The following is a 26,041-nucleotide window of genomic DNA, read 5'->3' as shown; positions in this document are numbered from 1 at the left end:
TTGTTTTATGCATATTAAAGTACTGAATAATAGTCATGCCGCATAATTAATCAAAGTTCATAATACACAATTTTTATACAAACATCGAGGATAATGATCGAAAAGTATAAAACACATGGCATAAATCCAACAGCAAAGAACATTTGTGAAGCAATTTTAGCCGGGCTGCTATAAAAAAAAACCTAACATAAGCGCGGAGAAGCGGAGCGTAGCTCCCGCCTTAGCCTTCTGAACCTAACCTGTCCGAGTCGCTTCTGCTCCGAACCGTCTCGCTCGCTCGCACAAATCAAATGTTTTTTGCATTTGACACGCATGATATTATACCGTCCAATCTTTATTCTAAATGTTGTTATAGATTTTAATAATTATATGATTAGCCGAATATTCAAAATGAAATTATTGAATATAAGCATTATAGCAATTGTTGTTATGACTAATGAATGTTATGATATGTGTAAATAATGTTAGGTTATATTAAATCCATGAATATTATGATTCTTGAACGTAGTAAAATGAAATTATGCTATAAGTTTGTATGACGATTGAACGGCACCCCTTTTTAACAGAGTTTTTTTTTTAATTCTTTATGCTAATCGAGCTCGCGGCTGCCTGTGAATTGTGGCACTACATTAAAAGTAACCCACAGCAGACGGCCGCGGTGCGTCTAGCGATTTGATAAATGGCCATGCGTGCGCGAGACAAGCGAACATGGAGGTATTCTGAGTCAATTTAGTGTTTGAACAGTGTTTACAAGGTGTTGTTTTCGATTTTCGTTAACCTTTAGGGTCATTGAATACAATACAATGGCACTTTATTGAACACCATAAGACAATGAGCAGTAGGTACAGCAACACCAGGTACCTACATATAAACTTTCTAAGGCGTTTTCTTTTTTTAATAGGCGCTAGGCATTCAGTAAGCAATACTGTTTAAAAAATAATCAAGAGTTAAGATTATTAATTATGCGCAATAAAATAGTTTAATAGACTTTAAATTTGTGACTGTTTAATGTCGGTAAGCGTATTTTTAATTAATATATATTTAGCAATAAAAGATTGAAAAAAACTTTTTTATATCTCTTTAATGTGTTTTCTGTACTGCTTACTATGTGTTGGTGTTCAAAAAAGAGTTATTGTATGTTATGTTATCAAGTTTATGAATTGTATAATCTGACTTTTCACAACGATGTCTTTTGGCGAAAAAGTCAACTACCAGGTAGTTTCTATCAATGAACTCAGCCGTTAACGGAAGTCAAGAAAAATAAGGACAGATTGAGAAAGGGATGCTTGGATGGTTTGGACATGTTGAGAGAATTAATGAAACCGATTTAGGCAGATCTATAAGACGAGCGTGAATGGGAACACTGGAAGAGGAAGGCCTAGACGAACGTACCACGATCAAATCGAGGAAGTTCTGAAGAAAGGTCGGGTCAGGAGTACTCTACACCGACGTGCATGCATGAAAAGATTGATGAATGTAGGGGAAGCGAGAGTTGTATACCAGGAGCGTAGCAAGTGGAAAAATATAGTCTCCGCCTACCTCGCTGGGAAAGAGGCGTGATTTTATGTATGTATGTAAGAAAAATACGTCGTGTATTTACAGTATACAATTGTGAAACAAAGGACCTACTCCGAAATTCGAAAATCGAAGTTCGTATCGTGCCATCCCTCTCACTCTCGTATAAATAGTCTCAGAGGGACGGAACGCCGCGAGCTTCGATTTCCGAATTTCTTAGTAGCCCCGCAGAAATGTATTATTGGAGAACGGACAGCAACGACAAGGTCGTCTAGACATTAGCACACGTTTTACGCTTTACTCGAATAGATTACAATTATTAGCATAATCCACATTTATTATTTACCTATTAATTTGTTATCAGCTTCAAAAATAACCAAACCTCATACTACAAAGGCAGCATCAAGTAATGAAGCGATGCTCATAGAAACGTATTTAATAAGCAATAATGACTGAATTATTACCAAAACTCCACCGAACAGTAACAGCTATTACCTGCAAAAGAAAAAAACATCATTACTCTGAAATAAACTCGAAAATTACAGCACCATAAAATAAAATTAACGAATACTTGCACAATACCAAGCGTAAAATTTAATTATTTGACGATTAAGAAGGTAATAAATGAACTCGAATGATTGAGCCAAGAAAATTACAACTTTTGGACTTGTTGCCAGAAAAAGTTGGATATTATGAGCGAATCAATTTTTCTCATTGTTTTGGAGTCCCGCATTGATTATAAACTGATTATCAGCACTTTTGCAATACAGTTGTATCTTTCTAATTACCAATGTAATACGAGATTTACACTCTCGAACATGCGTGTGTTCATTACTATTTTAAAGGAAATTTGGTACATCATCATCATCTTCATCATCACCCGGATGGCGTCCACTGTTGAACAAAGGCCTCCCCTTTAGAACGCCGCAATGAATGACAACTCGCCACTTGCACGCGTATCGCGAGGGAATTCTGCAAAAACAACAAAATCCAACGAGATGGACATGGGCCAATCAACTTTTTTACCGACACTAATCTGTCCGCGACATTTTTCAAACAATTGCAGATTTTTGTAAGTAAACATGTTTTTTCTGTTATTTAATAGATAGTGTACATGAATACATGGCATCCTACGTAAGTTCAACCTATTAAACCGTGAACTATCTTGTTGGAAGTACGATTTTTTTTGGTAACGCCAGAGACAATTTTGGTAACGCAGGAGACGCTCAAAGTGTCGGTATAATAGTTGATTGGCCCACATATCACTTGGTTAAAGCCGCGGGTTCACGTTGGATGCAGGCCGCTTCCGAAGCAACTGGAGATCTATGGGGGTTTTGTCCAACAGTGAACGTCCTCCGGCTGTTATGATGATGGTGATGATGATGACTAAAACTACATGATAGCCAAGATTTGTCTATCAGAAAAAGTAATCTCTAGCTCTGGGATCTCGGATCATTACGATGGTACCATATATCTATTAACTAACAATACGGCAATAAAACTGTTAAAATACCGTTTCAAATAAAACATCATTATTACGACATCGTTCTAAATCAAGATACATCAAGTAGCTTTTGGCACAAGTCGTGACACGCCCCGAGACAATAGCAGACCAACGGTTGACAAGTAACGCCTACCAATCCTCCCCCATTCTTTTATTATGTCTTTGGCCTTTTAAATAAATAAAAATAAATGTCACTTGACACCAATTTTGACCTGGTGCCAAAGTAAGCAAAACTTGTGTCATGGGTACCATACTAGACAACGGATAAACATACTTAAATATAGATAGATATATAAAAAAACATATTAAACACCCAAGACTTCGAGAACAAACATTGGTTTTTCATACACGACATATCTGTCCCGACTGAAATAGTACATTACTGCAGAGTCTAGTAAGTAAGCCATCCTGGACGAGTAGAAGTTTGATGATACGAGGCCAGGATGGCGAATACTGGTCGAAGCTTGTATAGTGCTTTTCTCAAAAATGATGATGATCGTGATAATGACATGACGGTGATTGTGATGTGATGATGATAATGGTGAGGATGATGATTGATGATGGTTGACGGTGATGATGATGATGATGATTGTAAGTGATGGTGATGATGATGGTCGTTGCTAGTGATGATGGTGATAATGATGATATGGACCCATATTAAAATACTAGTTAACTACACCCAACACTGTCGCTCGGCCCGCACGCTGTTTGTAACGGGTTCCAAATTTTGAAAGGAACCCGTTACTGTCCAGGAAGTAAATTTCATACTTACTTCCTGGACAGTTCGAGATTACTTCCTGGACACAAGCAGCTAGTCTCCAGGATGCGTTACTTTCTACGACGTTTTTGATGACATAATGGCAACATTTCATGCCATTTTTGAGAAATTTTTCACATTCCTCGCAACACATTCTTGCAAATCTCTGGTGGAAACGCATATTCTCTAGTCAAAGTTGCTACACTCCGGACAGGGTGAACTCATCAGTTGAGGATCAGGAGTGAACCTTCATGATGATTTTTTTGAAAAAATAGTGTGGCAGTTCCCCTGGCTTTCCTCACCGCAGTGCCAGAGTCAGGTCAGTGTCAGGTCGTTTAGTCGCCTTTTACGACATACTTGGGAAGAGATGGGTGCATCCTATTCTAAACCGGGTACGGCATGGACCATGTACACAAATATTTCTAAAAGTAACCTAAAATAAATACGATCATAAAGGTCACAGCTCATTACAGCCACCCGGCACCCGACCAGCACCGCCTCGCCTCGAGTCAAAGTCAACGTCAAAATATCTTTATTCAATTTAGGCTATAACAAGCAATTATGAATGTCAAAAAAAAACTACTACCGGTTCGGAAAAACCGAGCTATTAGTATTCTTCGTATGGATCTGTATGGGTATGCGCTCACTACATCAACTCCATAGCGTCACCGGATCGCCTCACTTGCGAGGTTACCACGCGCAGACGGCGAGTGGACCACTCGGTGACAGCCTGCTGCTCGCCGCGCTAGTGACTACTAGGAAATTGGTGAACCACGCGAGGTTCAGTCGTTGTCAACGCGGCGTCCACCCGTGGACCACTGTCGACAAGGACGGAAGGAGAGGACGCCGAAAATCGAGGCGGTGCTAGTCAGGTGCCGGCTGGCTCTAATGAGCTGTGACCTTAAGCCCTCAAGTACTTCAAATAACAATTTCTCATTATTACAATGGAAAGGATCGTGTGAAATGGAATGAAATGAAATTAAATGAAATATTTATTTGCCGGAATACGTTATTGCATAAGGTCTTACGGGTAGGTACTCGTATGATCAGGAACAGTATTAAGTCGATATACAAAATCAACATGCGAATTTCTAATTACAAAGGTATTAAAACTTTAAATTCAAAATGATCATAACACTATACAAACAATGATCATGTAGCCATTCAGTCAGCCTTATTTTAAATAATCTACCATGCATGCACCACTTTCAACTCGAAATGTCGTATTGTCGTCGTCGTAGTTTTTGTGAGCGTCAAAATATCTCCATTTTAACCTCAATTATTTTAATATGTCGCTGAAATCTTAAAAACTCTTTCTATTCGGTTCTTAGAGCCCTAATGAGACTCCGCTCTTTGTTAACCCTTGCACTGCTAAGACCTGGCGCTGAGCCAACATCACCTGTTGCCAACGGTTTAACACGACCCATTCTTTAAACAGGATAATTATTGACTGACAATAACCTTTGTAATTTATGGAGACGGTAAATATACTGTCATTTTGGTAACACACTAGAAAATTTGTTAGTAGTTTTTGAATTTATTGGGGGTAGTTATATGTCTTTTAAAAGTGTAGATTTACTTGTTACAGTAGATGACAGTGGCATGATGCCGTAATAACTCGACTTACACAGGGTTGCCTAAATTAACTTGTCCCCCGCATCAGCGCTGAAAGCAGGGGTTTCCTAGTTTCCTACTTCAAAATGATTTCGGTAATTGTAATTGGTACTTTTTACTGTCAATTTTGGTCCCGGTACAATAGCAACCACAACGCCGCAGTAGCGTTCGGTGAGCGCCAGAACCTAATAATTTAGGAAATAAAATTGCCTCTGTCAATGCTGGCTATGTAAGGTTTGTTTATTTGTTTTGTTTCAAAGTCAAAGTCAAAATATCTTTATTCAATTTAGGCTATAACAAGCACTTATGAATGTCAAAAAAAATCTACCACCGGTTCGGAAAAACCTCTGCTGAGAAGAATCCGGCAAGAAACTCAACGAGGTATATATTTTTTTTTAAACAGATTTTGGTTTGGTACGTCTAAGTTGACAAGTATATAGGAACCTACGACCAATATTGTGTACATAATAATATACTGACTGCGAGGTGTCGTTGAATACAGAGACACAGCGACCGAGACAGAGCGTTCTCTCACTCGAATTGCCTAGCGAAGAACTTCGCTCCATGCACGGTATGGTAAACAATTTGATTAATTTTTGGTGATTAAGTATGTTATTCAAAATGGATTCCTTTGAAATTGGCTACATCAGCTAAAGATTGCCAAAGCCATTGACCATTTGAGCCTTTGCTATAGTTCGCGGATGTACGGCTTCTGTTCAGGAATTCGCGCACGTACCGCATAAATCCAACAAAGCCTTGCCATGGAGCTGGGAGACAGCAGGGATGATGGGAACAACACTTGCCGTTGTTATGAAAGTTTTGGCCAGTAAGATATAAACCCGCTATAAACAATATTCCAGCATGTGTCAACAGGGGCAGACTGTAAACCAGCGCTGGCAGCTTCCGCGTAAGCGCAGCATTAGCTGAGTTTGCTCCTTTTGCCGCAGGGCAGACTACTAACTTGTATTGGTTATATTGTTGTCTTGCATTGTTTGTACTGTTGGCAATTAAATATTTTCTTTCTTTCTTTCTTTCTTTCTATATCTCAAGTTAAGAATGATAAAGGAACACTCACAGAAAGCGTGCGCGGGTCGGGTCGTGTCTGAGGCGCGCGGTTCGTTGTATTCAAACAGAGAGCGGGTGGACCCCGACGGGCCCGCTCGGCTATCAATGTGCCAGTTTAGTGACTTAGTCCCTAGAAGTGACGACTTTGCTTAAATTTTAACGACCGCAAAAAAGTTTACGACAAAATGGTATGTATGTATGTAAACTCTTCACATAAAAATAAAAATCAAATACACAGAGAGGAAACAAAGGCGAGCTTATCCCTAAAAGGATCTCTCCAGCTAACCTAGTTAGGAAAAAACATTTGGTTTAAGTATCTGGCGACTTTTGGAGTACTAATTAAAACAGTTCTAGAATCAATAATAGATACGACATTTTTGTCAACTCGACACAGAATTATACAGTGCCGCGAGATATATGTGGAAAACGACAAACGCGCTTGCGCACCAAGGTCAAACTTTATTTACTTACTTAATTAATAGTATTTACTGCAGAGGCCATGAAGTAAGGGATCGATGGACGAGTTCGGGGTAGACGGCCGAGTCGTAGACGAGGCCGGATAAAACGAGTCCAGCAATCCCTGTTCTGGCCGAGGCTTGTATAGTGCTTTTCTCAAACAATGTGAGGAAAATATTCATGCATCCATCCATCCATCCAATCGCATCGCATCGCATCGCATCGCATCGCATCGCTTCGCTTCGCTTCGCTTCGCATCGCTTCGCATCGCTTCGCATCGCTTCGCATCGCTTCGCATCGCTTCGCATCGCATCGCATCGCTTCGCATCGCTTCGCATCGCTTCGCATCGCATCGCATCGCATCGCTTCGCATCGCATCGCATCGCATTGCTTCGCTTCGCTTCGCATCGCATCGCTTCGCATCGCTTGGCATCGCTTGGCATCGCTTGGCATCGCTTGGCATCGCATCGCATCGCATCGCATCGCATCGCTTCGCATCGTATCGCATCGCATCGCATCGCTTCGCATCGTATCGCATCGCAGTATCGCAAATGCTTATAGAGTAGTGGTGGTTGGCTGTTCGTAACTTTTCCTTTGTCAGTTTAATGTTAGTAAGTAAAATTAAAAAGTTAGAGCAGCGGACAATAATGGATTTTCATACATACTTCATGGCCTAGGCCAAGAAGTTATGTAGGGAGGTGGTAGGGAGCCATAAATGAGAAACTTCATGTCTCCATTTCGTGACATTAACGCATACATTTCCGAGCATGTTTGAGAAAAAGTACATTATGTAATGATGGGCGATGGATGAAATTTTTAAAAGTGGCTGATTTTTTGTTATAGACAGGAATAAGCTTATACTAGTCAACGGAAAAATTAACAGATTTTTCTGTAGTAGGTACCTACCAATTAATTAAAAAAATAAAATAAATAAATTTTATTCTCGCCAAAATGAACTAGCTACTGCGCATGAATACGGTTTTTAGGGTTCCGTAGCCAAAAGGCAAAAACGGAACCCTTATAGTTTCGCCATGTCTGTCTGTCTGTCAGTCTGTCTGTCCGTCCGCGGCTTTGCTCAGGGACTATCAATGCTTCAAAGCTGTAATTTTACATGGATATACTTATTATGAAAACTATCCCGACAAAATAGTACAATGAAAAATTAAAAAAAAAATATTTGGGTACCTCCCATAGAAGTAAAGTAAGGGTTTTTTTCTTTTCCAACCCTATAGTGTAGGGTCTTTTAAATTAAAAGCATTAGGGGGTTACTAAGACGATTTTTCGATTCAGTATTTTTTTTTGCGAAATATTCAAATTTAAAGTAAACATTTTCATTAAAAACGAGTTTTAGGGGTAACTTAAGCTTTAGGGATAAATATTTTTGAGAGTTGGTAACTCTGCGCTCGGCCCGCGCGTGTTTGTTTGTGACGACGGGCGACGGGCGCGGGCCCGCGCACGACCCGCGCCCGCGCCCGCGTTCTGTGTGAAGGCGTCCATATACCGCCATGCAAATACGCCCGTCGCGGGCCCGCGCACGACCCGCGCCCGCTCTCTGTGTGTGTTGCCCTTAAACGAACTGTGCTTTTTAAAAGCTAGAAAGGTTACGGTTCACTGATATGGTACTCTACAATAGTAGTTTATGCATCTGTTACGTAATAGGGTCCTTAAAACACGAGTCTTGTTTGGAGTGCCTCGTTTCACTCAAAACAAAACCGCCATTCGGTTCACCCGCAACTTTAAGGTACAAATGTGTGTACATGCAGCTCCTCCACTGTAAGAATACACAAAATCACACAAACCCAAGTAACACCACCACCACACTACGCTGCGTGTTTTAAACTCAACAATCCTCAGAGCAACACCACCGTTCAGCATGCTACGCTGCTGCTCTGCTGTGCATGCTAAACTGCCTTGCTCTGAAGATGAACACTGATTGAGTTCCAAACATGTCAGCGTAATGATGGTCGCAGGTGACCAAAGTAATTGTTTAAAATGCAGTATTTAAAGGTTCAATTTTGATGATTTGAGAAATAAGGTATATTTTTTCAAAGAAGCGCCGATATATTTATGAGGCTACTCTCCATGGCCTTTCTACGTCACGGCCAGTAAAAGCGTGTTACTAGCTTCACTGGCGATCCTTTCCATTTATATTATTCAGTGTCCATAGGACCCGGCAAAACATTACTGAGTGGGATAACGTTTCAGTCTGGGACGCTGCCAAGAGAAAGATATGTATGGGGTTTCGTCTAGATCTATGTGACTGAGATGTGTCGCTAGGGTATGGGTTTTTAGGGATGCGTCAAGGGCAACCTTAACCCTATGAATATCGCTGCAGTGTCTGTCAGTCAGTTACAGGGTTGTGTGTTTCAAATGTATATAGGTACACTAGCTTATTCCCGCGGCTTCGCCCGCGTGGAAGTCGGTTATTTCGCTGATTGCTTGGGAACTGTGCATTTTTCCGGAATATAAAGTAGCCTATGTCACTCTCTGGCCGATAAACCATCTCTATGCCAAAAATCACGTCCATCCGTCGCTCCGTTTCGACGTGAAAGACGCACAAACATACATACAATCACACAAACATACAAACACACACTTTCGCATTTATAATATTAAGTATGGTTCTATTGCGGCAAGTTGCCGAAATTAATGTAGTGTCATCAAAGCTTGGCATAGCTGCTAAGTTTCGTATCAATGCCACATAAAAGGTGGGAAAAACTGTACATAGAAAGGCATTTTAGAAAGAGACGAATATCCATCCATACTAATATTATAAATGCGAAAGTGTGTATGTTTGTCCGTCTTTCACGTCGAAATGGAGTGATGGATCGACGTGATTTTTGGTCTTGAGATAGTTTATGGGCCAGAGAGTGACATAGGCTACTTTTATCCCGAAAAAATGCATAGTTCCCGAGGAATAGAATAGGAGCCGCGAGCAAAAGCTAGTCTAATTGTACTTATGAAATGAAATAATTTATTTCGGAAATTAGGGAGGTCTTGTTCTGAGAGGAGGCCTGTACCCAGCAGTGGGACGTATATAGGCTGGGATGATGATTATTATTAGTAATTTAAATATTGTCTGTAGTTTTGTTTTTATAATAATATTATGAGAAATTCAGGAGTCGTCCCATATCCTACTGGTATGTTTAGACTTTTCCAAGAAATAATGTTATTTCGTCTAAAAAGCTCGTTTGAGTCGTAAACTGTCCGGTAAATGGATTTTTATGTCCCTAGCCTTCAGAAGAAGACCAGAGATAGATCTCAATCTAGTGTTTACAGCTTTCCAGCTGTCTTCCTTTCGTCAGTACTTTGAAAAAAAAAGCGGACTCGCGCAACGAGGATTCCGTACAAATATGTAACTGAAATGACAAAGATAGACAGAGATAAATAACCGAACCAACAAAAAGTTGGAAAATCCCCGATTTCGTCACTTCAAAGTTCAATATCTCAAAAACGGCTAAACCGATTTCGATGAAACATGTCTAGAACCATTGCAAGAAAACCTGTTTTCAAATAAAAAGCCACATTCAAATCGGTCCACCCGTTTAAGAGCAACGTCGCAACATACAGACAGACAGACACACATAGCGGTCAAACTTTCCGATCACATCCCTCTTTTTGCGTCGGGGGTTAAAAATGACGATTTCAGACTTTTCTAGTTTTCTAGTTTCTAAAACAACTAAAAGAACCTAAGCGTTTTGTAATTTGCAGGTCATTGGTATCAAATATCAACTGTAATGCTGCAAATAGTCATTGACAAATGAATAAATGAACATGCTACATATTAGAAGTAGCCAAAATAAAGAAAACCTTAAGGTTAATAAACAACACATAACCAAAGAAATATTACCTAATTAACGTATAAAATAAGTCTTTTGTGTATGTAACAAGCGGAGTCCATTTTGATACCATCTGGCCGTAATCAAAGACGACTATCACAAAGGGCTGAGACAGGGTTGCGGTAACGAATGACTCGCAACCCCGCTCGTTCCTAGAATTAAGCAACAAATTATTCCAGATTTTGTATACACTATCATCATCATCATTATCATATCAACCGTAGGACGTCAACTGATAACTCTCCAGTAACATTATTATATTATATTATTATATTAAACGTATAAGTTTATAAATTGAAAATACAAACTGAAATATAGATGCACAGAAAAACCAGAAAAATAAGACCAGCACTGGGAATCGAACCCAGGTCCTCGGCATTCCGTGCCGTGTGCTATACCGCTACACCACTGCTGGACAACGGTACAGACACGAATTTCCCCTATGCACCACATATCTCACCTTGTTTGTTTCTTATTTAGCCACTTAAGCAGTGACGCCCTCATCGAGAAACTTTCGGCATTCCATTGGAACTAACCGCTCACCCGGACAAGAGATATCGTTACTAAGCAATCAAATTAAGATTGTTTTTTTTTTGTTTTTGGAATCTTTTTGTATTTTTTATTTCAATTCCAAATTTTTACTTTTACGGTCATCCCGTAAAAGATTCCAAAAAAAAAACAATCGTCTATGTTTATATTCGTACTGTCAACTTCGATTACGATATTCGGCAGCGTTTCTTCATCCACTCAGTATCCTTTCAATATCGCGTCAGCATCAATTTTCTATCTAAAAACCTGTTTGATGCCCTTTTGCGGAAAACGAATTCCAATTCTGTAAGTAAGAGTACAGGTGAAAAACTTGAGAAAGGATCTTCTTGCATCTACTGTACTGATACGGCATTTATGTAAATGTTTCTAACTTGGAAAGTCAACTTGTCTATCGGGACCGTGCAAAATAGGTGGTGGGGGGAGCCGAAACGATCACAGCGCGCGCTACGGCTGAAAATGAAACCAATGGCGCTGGCACGGTTTTGCAGTGAACATTGATTGTTTTTAAATTCTAAATGGCAGTTATGCCCTCAGATTTAAAAAAAAAACCGCCCGGGATTTACCGCGTAAAAGTATCAAACGTACGTTTAGTCCTTTTACGTTAAAATTGCATCTAGTTCGGCCATTTTACTTCAATGATAACTTGAAAAGTAACTAATTAACAATGTTTTTTTAATCCACTATCTAAATATATGTAGTTTATAGACACCTATAACGCATAAAACCCAACATTGAAAAAAATCACTTTGGCCTTTATATATAGGACCCATTGAGATGGTGGTAGCAATCCGGGCGGACCTTGCACAAGGTCCTACCACCTGCAAGATATGTGGTAGCCTAGGAATCAAATTGGTTGACTATTATACGTGGATGACACATTAGTTTAGACGACCTGATGGTCAAGTGGTTAGAGAACCTGACTATAAAGCTTAAGATCCCCGGTTCGATTCCCGGCCGGGGCAGATATTTGTATGAACAATACGAATGTTTGTTCTCGGGTCTAATGTATGTTTAATATTATTGTGTATTTAAGCATGTATTTATCTATATAAGTATGTTTATCCGTTGCCTAGTATCCATAGTACAAGCAATGCTTAGTTTGGGACTAGGTCAATTGGTGTCAAGTCTCCCATGATATTTATTTATTATTTTATTTACCTATTCATCAAAGCGAAACCTTTAAAAATAAAGTTTTTGTAAAAAAAAACATCTTTGATATGAGTTTTTCTTGCTGACAGTGATTGTATTGTGTATTATCCAAGGTAAGTTATATGATAAAGATATCAAATATCCAGTCACTCCAATCACTGGAAATAGATTAAAATCGTCTTCCGAAATTTGACACGTACTAACACGGTACTTACTACTTAAAATAAAATCATGTAAAAAATATCCGCATAAGGTTTCATAAAGATACAATTTGCATAACATAAATTAAATTAATCAAATCAATTCGTCAAACCTAAGCAAAATCAATCAAGAAGACTCTCCCAATTTATTTGGCACCAAACCAATTAAAGGAAGCCATTAAATACCCGCCATATTGGATCGCCATTCGGAAAAGAGTAGCCTTGTTTACAACGAAACATGAAATAAATTCTTGTTCATTTATCAAGTTTCGGGCCGTTTTCAAATTTAAGGTGAGCATTTTTTTTTTATTCGACTGGATGGCAAACGAGCAAGTGGGTCCTGATGGTAAGAGATCACCATCTTCCATAGACACCTGTAACACCAGGGGGATTGCAGATGCGTTGCCAACCTATAGGTCTAAGATGGGATATCTCAAATGCCGGTAAGGCTTGTCTTACTCTTCTCGCCACAACAGTGCAATCTTAGCCCACATCTTACCATCAGGTATGATTGTGGTCAAACACAAGCCTATTTCGCATTTATATTGTTTCCACTTCTCATGCCCTTAAAATTTTACTTTAATCTCTGCATATCGGGACTAATGCTCCTCATTAATCTCTAGGGATTAATTTTTTTTTTGTTCACGTTAGAAACCCCAATATAGCCAATTACGGTGTTAGTGAATGGACGATTATCTCCATTTTCAGTGATTGTGCATAGACAATTTTTAGGGCGTGAAAGTTATCCCAAAATGACAACTGCAAAAATATTTAAAAGACACGATTTAATTTCGTGAAACACAATTAATGATTACTAATATGAACCTATTGAATTATTTAAAGGATGAAGTCATTTTATTATATACCGTCCAATTACTTTTCAAATAGTTTTCAATTTTGAAACTGTTGGCTTAATACGTACTTCACAAAAACAAAAAAAAGAAAAGAAAAGACCGCGTTACAATTTTTTTACTATTTCAATTTTATTCAGTTATCCATTAATCGTATTGAGCGTACGTTTAAAAAAAGTAATATTATAATTTTAAACATAATTTCGAACGTTGTTTTTTTCCTCGCGATCAAAGTGAAAAGTAGAGTGTTTAACGCGAGACTCAACAATCATAATGACACGAACTGTAATTTATTGAATTAGGCGTTACTTTGCGGAGGTCATCAATAAGCTACTTAAAATATTTTTTTTGCTCACCCGCGACCTTATGTTATCTAAGTTTATGCAAGACATGCGTGTTCATGCAGTTGCTCCACCTCCACACTGTTAGTACACACACAAATCACACAAACCCATCTATCACCACCACCACAATACACTGATGCGTTTCGAACTCAACCAGAGCTCATCTTCAGAGCAACACAACAGTACACCATACTACTAGATGTTACACTAAACTCGCTACCTACTACCTAGACTAGACTCGCTCTGCTCGGGTGGCTAAACATCTCATGTCATTATACCTTTTTTAGTCCCTTGTTAAACAATCTACTATTTTCTACCCGGGAATCTACCCAAACCAAAATAAGACATCGCTCCTTTACCGTTTTGTCCCGCAGCCGTCTTAGGAAAACAAATTGATGTTAATAATAAATAAGTCCTTTTCTTACGTCGTCTATAGGGAACCCAGGATTTTTAAGATACGTATCAACGTTGTTGTCAACATCCTTACAAAGTACCTATTACAAATGCTTGTTCAAGTTTTACATCACGTAAAAAATTAAGTACATAAGCAGATTTTACGACAGTGGCAGCAATTCTAACCACAAAGCTGTTTAAATGAAGGCATCGGAACAAAAAGCTTTTTCGACGCGCTATTTATTATGTATGTTTGTTAAAACTTTATTGTCACATAAAATAATAATAATAAGCATAATATTTTATTTCATAAAAGCTTTTGTAAATGATTAATGCTTGAAGTATACAGGTTGGTACCAAATGATGTGCTGGCTGCTACTTAAACACGTGGTAGTTCTGTTCATGTAATTTTATCTTTAATTTTATACTGTAGGTTTTAAAGTATTTTTAACCCCCGTCGCAAAAAGAGGGGTTTTATAAGTTTGACTGCTATGTGTGTCTTGCTGTCTATCTGTGGCACCGTAGTTCTTAAGCGGGTGGACCGATTTGAATGCGGTTTTATTCATTTGAAAGCAGATTTGCTAGCGATGGTTCTTAGACATGTTTTATCAAAATTGGTTCAGCCGTTTTTGAGATATTGAAATTTGAAGTGACAAAGTCGGGGTTTTTCCAACTTTTTGCTGGTTATATTTGTAAATTATCTTTATTTTGAAAAAAAAATGACTACTAAATTTTTATGCGGCGCATTCTTTTTGGCAATGATGTTCTTTACGAAAGCGCTGCTAGTTTAAAAAGACGTGTCAAAGTCCCTATTGCAGCCTATTTACTGAATTTGAATTACAACTTTCTCCAAGGAACATAGGTTGAAAAACGAAATAAAAATTCAGACTCACATACAAATTGTATTGGTTAGCTGACAGACATACTATGGAAAGGCGAAAATAAAAAATCGTTTTTCGATCTATGTTCCTCGGAGAAAGTTGTTCAGTTCAAGCAACACTATCACCTGTTTAAGTATAAACACATCATTTGGTACCAGCCTGTATATAATCTTTAGCTTTTACTGAATAAAACTGAGCCCTGACGTCAAAAGCCCAAAGATCGAATCAGCTGATTGGTTGACGTCATAGATCTATTGGTATAGCGAATGAGAACAAACAAATAGTGATGGCACGAAGTTGTACAAGTGGTATTTATGAGCTAGATCAATGTTAATTATGTCTGGGTGGGAGTGTGGTAGATAAACACGTTGCCTTTATAGAATACCAGTGCTTCCTTTAGGATTTTATTTATTTCTTATTCCAAATGATTTCGTGATTTTCGTTAAGCAACATCAGCCAAAACTTCCTGTTTAAGAAAGAAAGAAAGAGAATCATATTTTTTTTAATGATATCTAGAATCGGACAACTCACTTTACGAGTTTAGCTCGACATGTTTCGGGCTAATTCGTAGCTTAGTGGTAGTTTCATGTTCAAAATTTCATGTCTCTAGACCTTAGCTCTAGATTTTCCTTGAGTGGTTGAGATTTCAGTATTTAACATGCTACATCTCGATCCCGTAGGAATATTGGGATAAGAACAAGTGTATGTGTTATTCGCAAGATCTATCTATAATGTCAAATCTAAACAAAATCCGCTTTGTTGTTTTAGTGTGAAAAAGTAACAAATATGTGCATACACGGGTGCCCCTTGAAATTTCGACGAACTAATTATCGAATTTCATTTCATCGAAAACGATATATCGAATATTCAATACTAATATTTTCTGTTGGAGTAATTTCACTCCATCGAATAGTCATTACATATTAAACAATTATTAGAACAACAGAACAAGGATTATTATTTGCTACATTTCATCAACTATTCATGAGACAGAACAACTAAATATCGCTGTTTATTTCATCGACGTATTATTATAAAACACTTTTAAGACGTAACACTTACAACATTAAAAAAAGTATGAAATAATAAAATACGAAATGAATATCTGCCAAATAAACAATCTCTTAAATAATATTTCCAGAAATTAAAAATCGGTGATTTAAAATTACTCATCCTAATCATTCCAGGTAATGAATATTCGACGAAATGAAAAAATATGAAACGTTCACTTTTAAATGATCGATTAAAAGTATGTCCACATTTCAAGGACCGTGCATACACACATAGTCTCCAACTTTTGCATTTAAAATGCTGGCAAGGGAATTAATTTAATTCTTTGTTTTAATTTTAATCTTAACTTAACGTGAACGGTCGTAAGACAAGAATGTTTTAAAAAACACTAAATTTCTTGATAATTCCAAAGTACCGTAAAGTATTATAAAAGTACCGTAAAGGTTTTACTGTAAGGCTTTTTCGACTGAAAAGTTTAGTATTAATTATGGACAAGCTTCACTCAAAAATGACACTTCACAAAACCAGAGCAGCGTCACGTCAAAAACAATTTTGTACACTTTTTTTGGTTTACAATAATTTACAAATATTTCGGTAAACTTATACATCGCCAGATGAATATACTAGAACTTCCCGTTGAAATTGGAATATTAATATTCTCCTATTTAGATACGAAATCTAAGATAAATGCGTACAGCATTTTTGAGTTGAGAGAATTTTACGCGCCATGTCTTCTGAGGAAGTTGGATATATCGCGAAGTTCAGTGGCTTCTATGAAGACTTTAACCCTGGACATATTTCAAGACTTTGCGGCAAATATACAAGAACTAAATCTAAGTGGTATAGCAGATCTCGCATTTGACCAACTCGTAAATCACATACAACGATGTACCAACTTAAAAACGCTAGATGTAACTTTCACCAGCATATATTTATCAGACTTGGCTGACATCTGTACAGAAAATTTAAAAAACATAAGTATTAATTTCTTCAAATGGCCCAGAAAGAATAAGTGTGATGATGTGTGGAAGAAAAGCTTAGATGTTTTTAAGCGTCAACAGTTCGAATATGTACATTTTGTTGTATTTGAGTTCTTCGATTCAGATTCTCCGCTTGTATTCATGAAAGATGTACCTAGAACTAAGTATCTCAAGATAACAGTAGCTGATAATTACAGGGATTTGTGGGAAATTGATGAGGAAGATATACCCTCTGATGTCGAAGGCCCTATTGATATAATTTTCACAAAGCTATTTTACATATTTCGCGACTGCCGCGTCACTCATAAATCGTCTAGAAGCTTAAGAGGAGTGTCGAATTTGGATTTCAAACAAATAGAATACATTTTTATTATGTATTTAGAGAAAATATACATCTACGTTTCCCCTGTGTTCAGCAGAATATTTGCGTTGAATTGCACGGATCTACAAATAGAAATATGCACTTTTTTACCTCTCGATTTCTTACTAGATGGAAATATTATATTTAAAGCGTGGAACAAGGCGATAACAGATTTTAATGATGTGTTTTTCGAAAGTTTATTAAAAGAATTAGCGGATTATTTTCCTACTTACATGTGTATGCATAAAAGGTTAGAAATGAAAGTAACCGAAGCACCTAGTAATTGGTATTGCATCGATTCCTGTGAAGGCTTTGAGAGAGTTTTGGATAATCTACCAGAAAAAGTAACATTAACCGACTTTTGTAGAAGAGAAGGTACTGTCCTACGATGCAATCGCCCCATAACGTTGGTATCAGAGTCGAAAACGTTGAAAAACATAACTTATTTAAGACTTAGCAACATTTGTTTGAAAGAAGATTTCTTCGCTACTCTTTTTGTGCAATGCAAAAATCTATGTACCCTTGATGTTTACATCGAGAAGCGCGGTCGTTTGGGCACGTATCGGGGCTCGTCTCTGTCCTTATCCAACTCAATATATCTGACAAAGAGCCTTAAGAATATAAAACTGACATCAGAAGACATAGAATACGAGATGATCTTTGCTTCTCTGTGCCAGTGTCCGACGTTGGAAAATATTCACATCTGTGAGTACGAGCGTACGCTAGCGGACAATGAGATAGATGTGCAAAACATCTTGTTGCTTATAGAGAAATGTAACGATTTGTACAGTTTGTTTATTGAAGCGGACATGTCTCCTGAGAGCCTGACAGTACTTATGGCTCCTTTAAGAGCTGCCGCGCAGAATCTTCAGCGAGACCACTTATGTATCGAAGTATGCGACTGCTATGGAGGTTGGAACCCTTTTGCTGACGTGTTTAACCCTAGTCCTTTGCATATACTAGACTGACTGCGTACTTTTTGGAACTATTTTTATTTGTCTGTTTACCTAATTAAATAAATATTTGTATGCAACATTATTTTAATAGAAATTTCAGCACACAGCTTTTAAATCGTACGACTGGGACTGTCGAGAGTGCCGACTTATTACAGACTTAAATGTGTATTTAAATAGCAGTAATAAAATACCTATAACGAATAAAATACCTAATACAAAACGTTATCGCATTTGCACATTACCAGGCCAAGTACCGCAAACGAATATAAATGTGCGTTAAAATCCAGAAAGTATTTTTTTTTAATCCAATAGGTATACTCAATTCAATTCAATTCAATTTATTGTGAAGAATTCAGGTGTACAGTACATAGGTGTAAATCTCTTACACATATTCCAACCTTTTTTATATTAACATAATGTTAAAAAAGACCCAGGTCTTATATCAGCCCATCATAAACAATCCATTAATTACTTAGGTCACGTAAATATTACAAGCTCTTTTACATTTTTGATTCATACGCAAAGGGATTCTTTCAGAGCACCTAAAAATAAATTACAGCCGCGACATTCTAAATTGCTGTGCCTTCTCCCTACTTTCAACCTTATTGTTAACAAATAGGGGTGGTTGTTTAGACGAAGAGATACCGTCGACTAACGCTCATAATACGAGGAGGAATATAATCAAGTTAATGAGATAGCGTCGGTCGCGAAAATCTCGACTGACGCGATGCCAGCAAAAGGTTTGGCGTTGTAATTTCTACGAAATGGATTTGCTTTTTAAATCGTGGTAATTTGAGTTTTTAGAAGCGTTAGTTAGTTTAGTGGTCACTTGTATAGTGCCAGTTGCAGGTGGTATAGGATTCCGTGCCAGGGTAAATAAGTTTCAGTTGACTGTACTTGCATTTTATTGAATCAGGCGTTACTTTGCGGAGGTCCATATCAATGAATCAAAAAAATACTTTTCACTTCTCATGCTCGTAAAGTTTGTGTTTATGCTGGATCTAGGCGACATAAAATGACTTTTTCACACCTCTCCTTCAGAAAAGTAACTTTTCCTCCCTGACGAGAGGGAGCAAAGTGCAACTTTTCTGTTCAAAGCTTTGCAGGGGTGTTTTATTGCAAATGCCATTTTTTGAAGTTGATAATTGTAAAACCACGCCATTTTCTATGTTGGTTGTTCTATAATAATATTTAGATTTGTTTTTCAAGTTCCTTAATGCTCGGTGTGAAAAGTTGTATGAGCCACTCGGGAGCAAAATTATTTTCATCTTGGGCGTTAACACTTGAAATCCTCATTACGCTCAGGATACTACTTTAGAATCCCTCGCTACGCTCAGGATTCTATTGCAGAATCCTTCGCTACATTCTGGATTCAATATATAAATAAAAATACACCATTTTGCTCCCTTGTGACACAAATAACTATTTATGCTCTAGTGCATAAAGTAAAATATTCGTTTAGACGAACCAAGGACCAAATGGTCAACAGCCACAAACAAAAAAGTTAGTAATATGTAGATATTTTTTATAATTTTTAATTTATATTAAAAGAATAATCAATCAAAATGAATCAATAAAACTATAAAACTAAACTTTTATAGTTATGCATCAAAAATAAAAGGTACATAGTAAGTGAAAAAATATTTCCACTGTCGCTTTTTCCTCGCAATCTAAGTCAAAAGCAGCATATAACTCGAGCATTAAACCCATTTTTCCCTCGACGCGTCTATCCACTCTCGCCGTGCCTGCTCGGGTGGCTAAATGAACGTCTTGGGTGAAATGGCCCATTTTATGCTCTTGTTATACAATCTACTATTGCTGACCCGCGATCTTACGATAACTACGTCTATATTTAAGCAAAAAAATAAATGCGAGTTCGTGCAGCTTCTCCGCCTCCACACTTTACGGATGCGGAACTTTACCTGGCTAAGTAAATCTTCACCATTTTTTGTTTAATTGACAAAACCAAAAATACATGTCTAATCATCATCATCATCATCATCATGTCAGCCGAAAGACGTCCACTGCTGGACATAGGCCTCCCTCAAGGCTCTCCACTCAGACCGGTCATGTGTTTTTCGAATCCACCGCGATCCCGCGATCTTAACCAGGTCGTCGCTCCATCTTATTGGAGCCATTCAAGTACCTTCTGAAGTTCTGACCCCATCGGCCATCAGTCCTGGGAGCAATGTGCCCCGCCCACTGCCACTACAGTTTCGCAATTCTTCGAGCTATGTCAGTAACCTTAGTTCTACTAGTGTCTAATGTTTTCTCATTAATTTAACGGATTAGTTGGATTTTTTATTACACAAGCCTATTGCTTCTTAAAAGGTGTTAGGTACATTGTAAGAAATCAGGCAACCCCAATTTGTATACACCTTTATTGTGCCTTTGTAGGAAATGTCGCCCGATATTTTTGCTAGTCAGTACATAATCCAGTAAGCTGGTTACAGCTATAAGGTACAAATTGGTTCGCGTATAGAAAATCTACAAAATCCAGTTGCAAAATGACGGTCGCTTCACACTGGAATTACAATTTTAGACCTTATGAATCTGTGTATAAGGTGTAAATTAAAGGTGTTTTCGAAGTAGTTGCAAGCCTTTTTGGAAAGTTAATTTCCTGTAGACGTTTACAGGATTTGCACTTGGCGTTCAATTTGTTCCTTTGACAGCAATTGGATTTCAAACTAAATGAAGTTTGTGAAAATTTTGTTCGCACAAGTCTAAGCTAAATTCTATTAGACACATGACAATATTAGTCAAAAAGAAACATTTCACTATTAAACCTTGGACAGTTTGATCAAGAATGAAACCAATGGGGAGAACAAAAAAGGTTCACAAGCAATCGGCAGAGCCTAATGGGAGAATGGATGCTCTCCCGGCTTTCCAGCTAATGACTGAAGCAAAACTCTGTGGGTAGACAGATGCCTCGGATAAAATCCTATATATTTGCTCGCACGTAGAAAAAATATCCAACAAAGAATTCTTACCACTAAATATACTTATTCATGTACCCGCCAGACACGTACAAGCAATGAAAAGGCTTGTTTCACGAAAACAAATATGAGATCTTTCGTAACCGTTTAAACTATACGGAAACGAGAGAATGTGCTATGAATTTCAATGCTCCTGGAACTGCAAAGCTTATATTTAGAAATTCATTGGTAAATACACGCCTTATCCGAGCATGTGCATGTTAATTTTGTATAGGATTTTTTACGAAAAGAACATGAGAATATTTTGAACATGAAACTACCGTGAGACTCACTCATTTTAAATGATATTGTAACGGATAACTCACGTCTTAAACCGAGTTTAGCTCGACATGTTTCGGGCTATTTCGTAGCCCTTCTTCTCAGGAGCACGCGACTCGGCGGCTGCCGCAACACGCACACTATGCGCCACCGCTCTGCTCACGTGACTGCCCGACGAAACTAACACCGGCGCACAACTACCCGCATTTTTATCGTCATTTTTATTGTCAATGTCTAATGTAGGGTAGCACACAACACTAACAACATCGCTCCGTAAAGGCACGTTCACACCAACCAATGACGCAGCACGAGTATTTAAAATGCGGGTAGTTGTGCGCCGGTGTTAGTTTCGTCGGGCAGTCGCGCGAGCAGAGCGGTGGCGCGTAGTGTGCGTGTTGCGGCAGCCGCCGAGTCGCGTGCTCCTGAGAAAAAGGGCTACGAAATAGCCCGAAACATGTCGAGCTAAACTCGGTTTAAGACGTGAGTTATCCGTTACAATATTATTTAATATGAACATGAGAATAGTAATGATTTCGGCCAGTTTATTTTATCTGTCTTGGTTTTATTTGATAGAATTGTTAAAAAAAAAAATAAAATTTGCACAGATACATTTCAATTAACCTGCACGAGTTACTTTTGGTACAGATATCAGCGTTGGTTACTAGTTTTGTGTTTTTTAGCTCAAATGTTTATGAACATAACACCAATTTTATAGACATTGTAGGAAGCATGCCAGTTGATGAGAGATTTTTAGTAAGTATTGTTAAAATAAGTTTCTGTTCAAAATTCAATTTTTAATACAAGCTTTTTTGCTGACTTTATTTTTGTTGACTGTACTTGCATTGTCATCTAAACTGCATATCCGTACCAAGTTTCAAGTCGGTACTATTAACCGTTGAGGAGTTCCCTCCTGTGGAGACGATCTTGGCAGGACCACCAAGATATCACTACCAGATTATTGTATTGTCAACAAATTTACATAAGTAGGTATGCCAAATTTAAAGTCAATCGGACCGCTGGAAGTGGGTCAAATTTAGCTTCCAAGATTTGAACCAAACAAACATATAAACAAGCCGTTTTATTGTACTTATATAACTACTCCATCTACATATTATATTTTAACTGAAGAACGATACGTCAAAATACTCTACCTAATCAAATATTCCGGAATAGCTGTCACTCATACTTCGCCTGCAAAGAATTCGTTAATCGCTTACCTACATTATTATATAGTATCCATTTTTTATTCTGGTCGTCTAATGAGACATATGCACAATTTAAGGCGTGAAAGCGGAATAAACAAACAAACTTACTTTCGCATTTGTAATAATAAATATTAAGAAACTTAAAAACTTCATGTCCGCGTTTTTTAAACAGGCTGTCCACGCGTGGTTGTATCGAAACAAACGCGATACGCACGCGAGTTATATACCAGCTATAAGGAAGAAAAATGCCTTGCAAAGGGTCTTAACCGTTTATTAAAACAGTTATCTATATTATACTCAGCGGCACCCTTCACACAAGGTAATTTTAAATAATCTATTACTGCACACACGTGAGGGCCAGATTTATTGCCGCTCAAACATAGCGGTTGAAGAGTCTAGTGAAACTTCTTCGAAACCGTTTATGAACTCATTCCACTATAATTTCAAGAGTCTCACGAAATCCACCGTCACCGGACAGGAAACGTGTTGCCAAGTCGGATGCGACGACAAATAACTTCCGGTTAGCCGTACGGCGACTACCTTATTTAGTGCCGGTGGCGAAAAACGAAACTAATCGTAGATAGAACTAGCTGATCCAAATGGATAGACGGTAGCGCCACGGCTGCGTAAAATATAGGTTTGTCGCGGAATATATACTGCTGGATATAAATAGAAGATGGCTGTAATTTAAGAAAAATCGGCGACGTTTTTCGTGTTATGATTTAGTGGTCAGTTTTATTGGTCAAGGTTTGGATTATGAGATTAGTTTGATGATTTATTTAATGGAGAAACTCGGTGAGAGTTTATTTCAAAGTATCTGTCGTCTTTTTACGATGTCTGCGTTAGTGTTAAAATCTGACCTTATATTTTAAGACGTTCAAATAAAAGGTAAATTTTCGCATTTAAAGCAAATATGCTACATCCTGGGCAGAGGCGTAGGTTTGTAAAGATTTGGCGCCCCAGGCCACTTAGCTTTGCCCCATTAAGTGACGATTAAGTATTTCATTTAATTTGGTTTAGTGTATGTTTTTCTTTTTCAACTGTTTATTTTTTGTGGCAATGAATGATTTCTTTCTTTCTTTCTTTCAAAACCTGCAATAGGTGGTTCGTCGCCCCTCGCAGCCTGCCGCCCCGGGCCATGCCCCCCTTGGCCCTAGGGTAAATATGCCCCTAATTTGGGCTGTATATTTGAAAGCCATCAGACGGGATTCCACGTCAAACACAAGCCCATTTTAAACTCCTGAGACGTCGCGAGAATTGTTAAAAGTGGTACAATGCCTATGTGAGGTGACAGTATTTATCAAAAGTGTCTCTGATACCATCCTCAAACTCGCCAGCATGACCTGCATCCGACCTTTATTGTAAGAGTACCGCACGGTATTGGAAATTCCTGTGCTCTTTGTGTAATACGAAACAGTACGCGGTACGAAATCCCATTTATCTTAGTGGTGAATAGTTCTAGATTTAGTCTATTGGCCGGTGCCAAAGGTATGGGAATAAACCGGGGAAGTGCTTTTAGTGGCTAAAGAGAAGCGGGAAGTGGCAAGAAGCAGATTAATCGAGCGTCGTGTAATGCATAAAATTGTAAAAAGCGTTTGTGATTGGTTAAAAATAAATGAGCCAATCACAAACAGGACTTTCGAGGTCAAGCGGTCCTTTCAATACTAACGCCATTTCTTTTTTTGTTTTTAATCTAGGTATTTAATCATATAAGTGAGTGTTCATGTCTTAGCATTTCCATATTAGCAGTTGCCATCTAAGCAAATAATTTTGGAGAATTCTTATTTACACAACATATTCACTGATATCAGGTGCCCCTTGAAATGTCGCAAACCATTTATCGAATTTCATTTAATCGAAAACAATTCATAGAATATTCAATACTAATATTTTCTCTTGGAGTAATTTCACTTCATCGACTATTTATTACATATTAAAACATTTATTAGAACAACGGTACAAGGATTATTATTTGCTTAAAATACACTTCATCAACTATTCATGATAGTACAAGCTTTGCTTAGTTTGGGAACTAGGTCAAATGGTGTCAAGTGTCCCATGATATTTATATTTATGAGACAGAACCTACTAAATATCGCTGTTTATTTCTTCGACGTATTATTATATGTTGTCTATTAAATAATATTTCTAGAAATTAAAAATCGGTGATATAAATACTTATTTTAATCATTCGAGGTAATGAATATTCGATGAAATGAATAAATAGGAAACGTTGACTTTTAACTGATATTTGATTAAAAGTTTGTCGACAAGTACTTATTGGTGAGTATTGTATTGTATTACTCTTTTATGCATTAAAACATATGAAAATTAGAATTAACAAGAGCGTACAAAGGCGAAATTATCCTAAACACCGTCCGTATATCCATGCTTACACGCCAATATCATTATCGTCTAGTAGTATAGTAACAGAGCGTACCTATGTAGTAAATCTACTAACGATCCCATAAGCGGTTTTAATCCGCTCCGCCTATCACCCTAACGTGCCTTAAACAGCGCTGTCATGTCACAATGTCCCAAATGCGCGCGCGCCGGTCTGTTCCGAAGATTTATTTTGAACCATGCGAAATCGCAATCTTTGATGTGCGACCTATAACTGCGCGGGAGGCGGGTCGATGAACTCGTGATATGAGTTGCTATGGAAGTTTTTATACCGACGACAGTAAAAAAAGTTTGCTGGATAAGTACATATTTTTATTGTTTCTTTAAGATTTCAACATGAACATTAGTGATAAGTAAGTAAGTAACCTGTCTGTCTGTTATCTTTTATGCTTAAACCGCTGAACTGATTTAAATGAATTTGGGTATGCAACTCTGGTTTGAACTCTGAGGATGAGTATAGTTTTCGCAGATAGCAAAATACATAAGTCCATTTCAACTAGTGCACGTTAAAAAGAGCCCTACCATACAGGAATTCTTAACGAGACATTAAAATTTCAAAAAGCATTGCCAAGAAATCGTTTCTTACAGCCAGGCTTGTAAACGATCTTTATCGCCATTGTTAAATAATGTTACTTTGAATGTGCAACATTGCGTGTTACCCGTAACAGTGCCAACTGAAGTTTCTGAACCAGACTATAGTCAAGTTTAGACTTGCAAGAAAACCGTGCAAGATGCAATACATTACGGCACTTGA

At 37.8% G+C, this 26,041-nt stretch overlaps 2 protein-coding genes across 2 annotated transcripts in view; both read left to right on the top strand.

Moving 5' to 3' along the window:
- The window catches only part of LOC141426402 (pseudouridylate synthase RPUSD2-like), a 469,933-nt gene that overhangs the window by 40,655 nt on the left and 403,237 nt on the right, over positions 1 to 26,041 (top strand). The window lies entirely within an intron of this gene.
- Positions 16,654 to 18,574, top strand: LOC141426403 (uncharacterized). The gene has a single exon (XM_074085289.1). The coding sequence runs from the start codon at positions 16,743 to 16,745 to the stop codon at positions 18,435 to 18,437; it is 1,695 nt and encodes a 564-aa protein (XP_073941390.1). The 5' UTR covers positions 16,654 to 16,742; the 3' UTR covers positions 18,438 to 18,574.

The sequence above is a fragment of the Choristoneura fumiferana genome, chromosome 3 (genome assembly GCF_025370935.1).
Source record: "Choristoneura fumiferana chromosome 3, NRCan_CFum_1, whole genome shotgun sequence".
In the NCBI taxonomy this organism is placed as follows: Eukaryota; Metazoa; Arthropoda; class Insecta; order Lepidoptera; family Tortricidae; genus Choristoneura; species Choristoneura fumiferana.
This window is presented reverse-complemented; position numbering and strand designations above follow the sequence as displayed.

Bases quoted from the DNA above. Each gene is read 5' to 3' on its own strand.
- LOC141426403 (XM_074085289.1), top strand. From the start codon at position 16,743: ATGAATATACTAGAACTTCCCGTTGAAATTGGAATATTAATATTCTCC.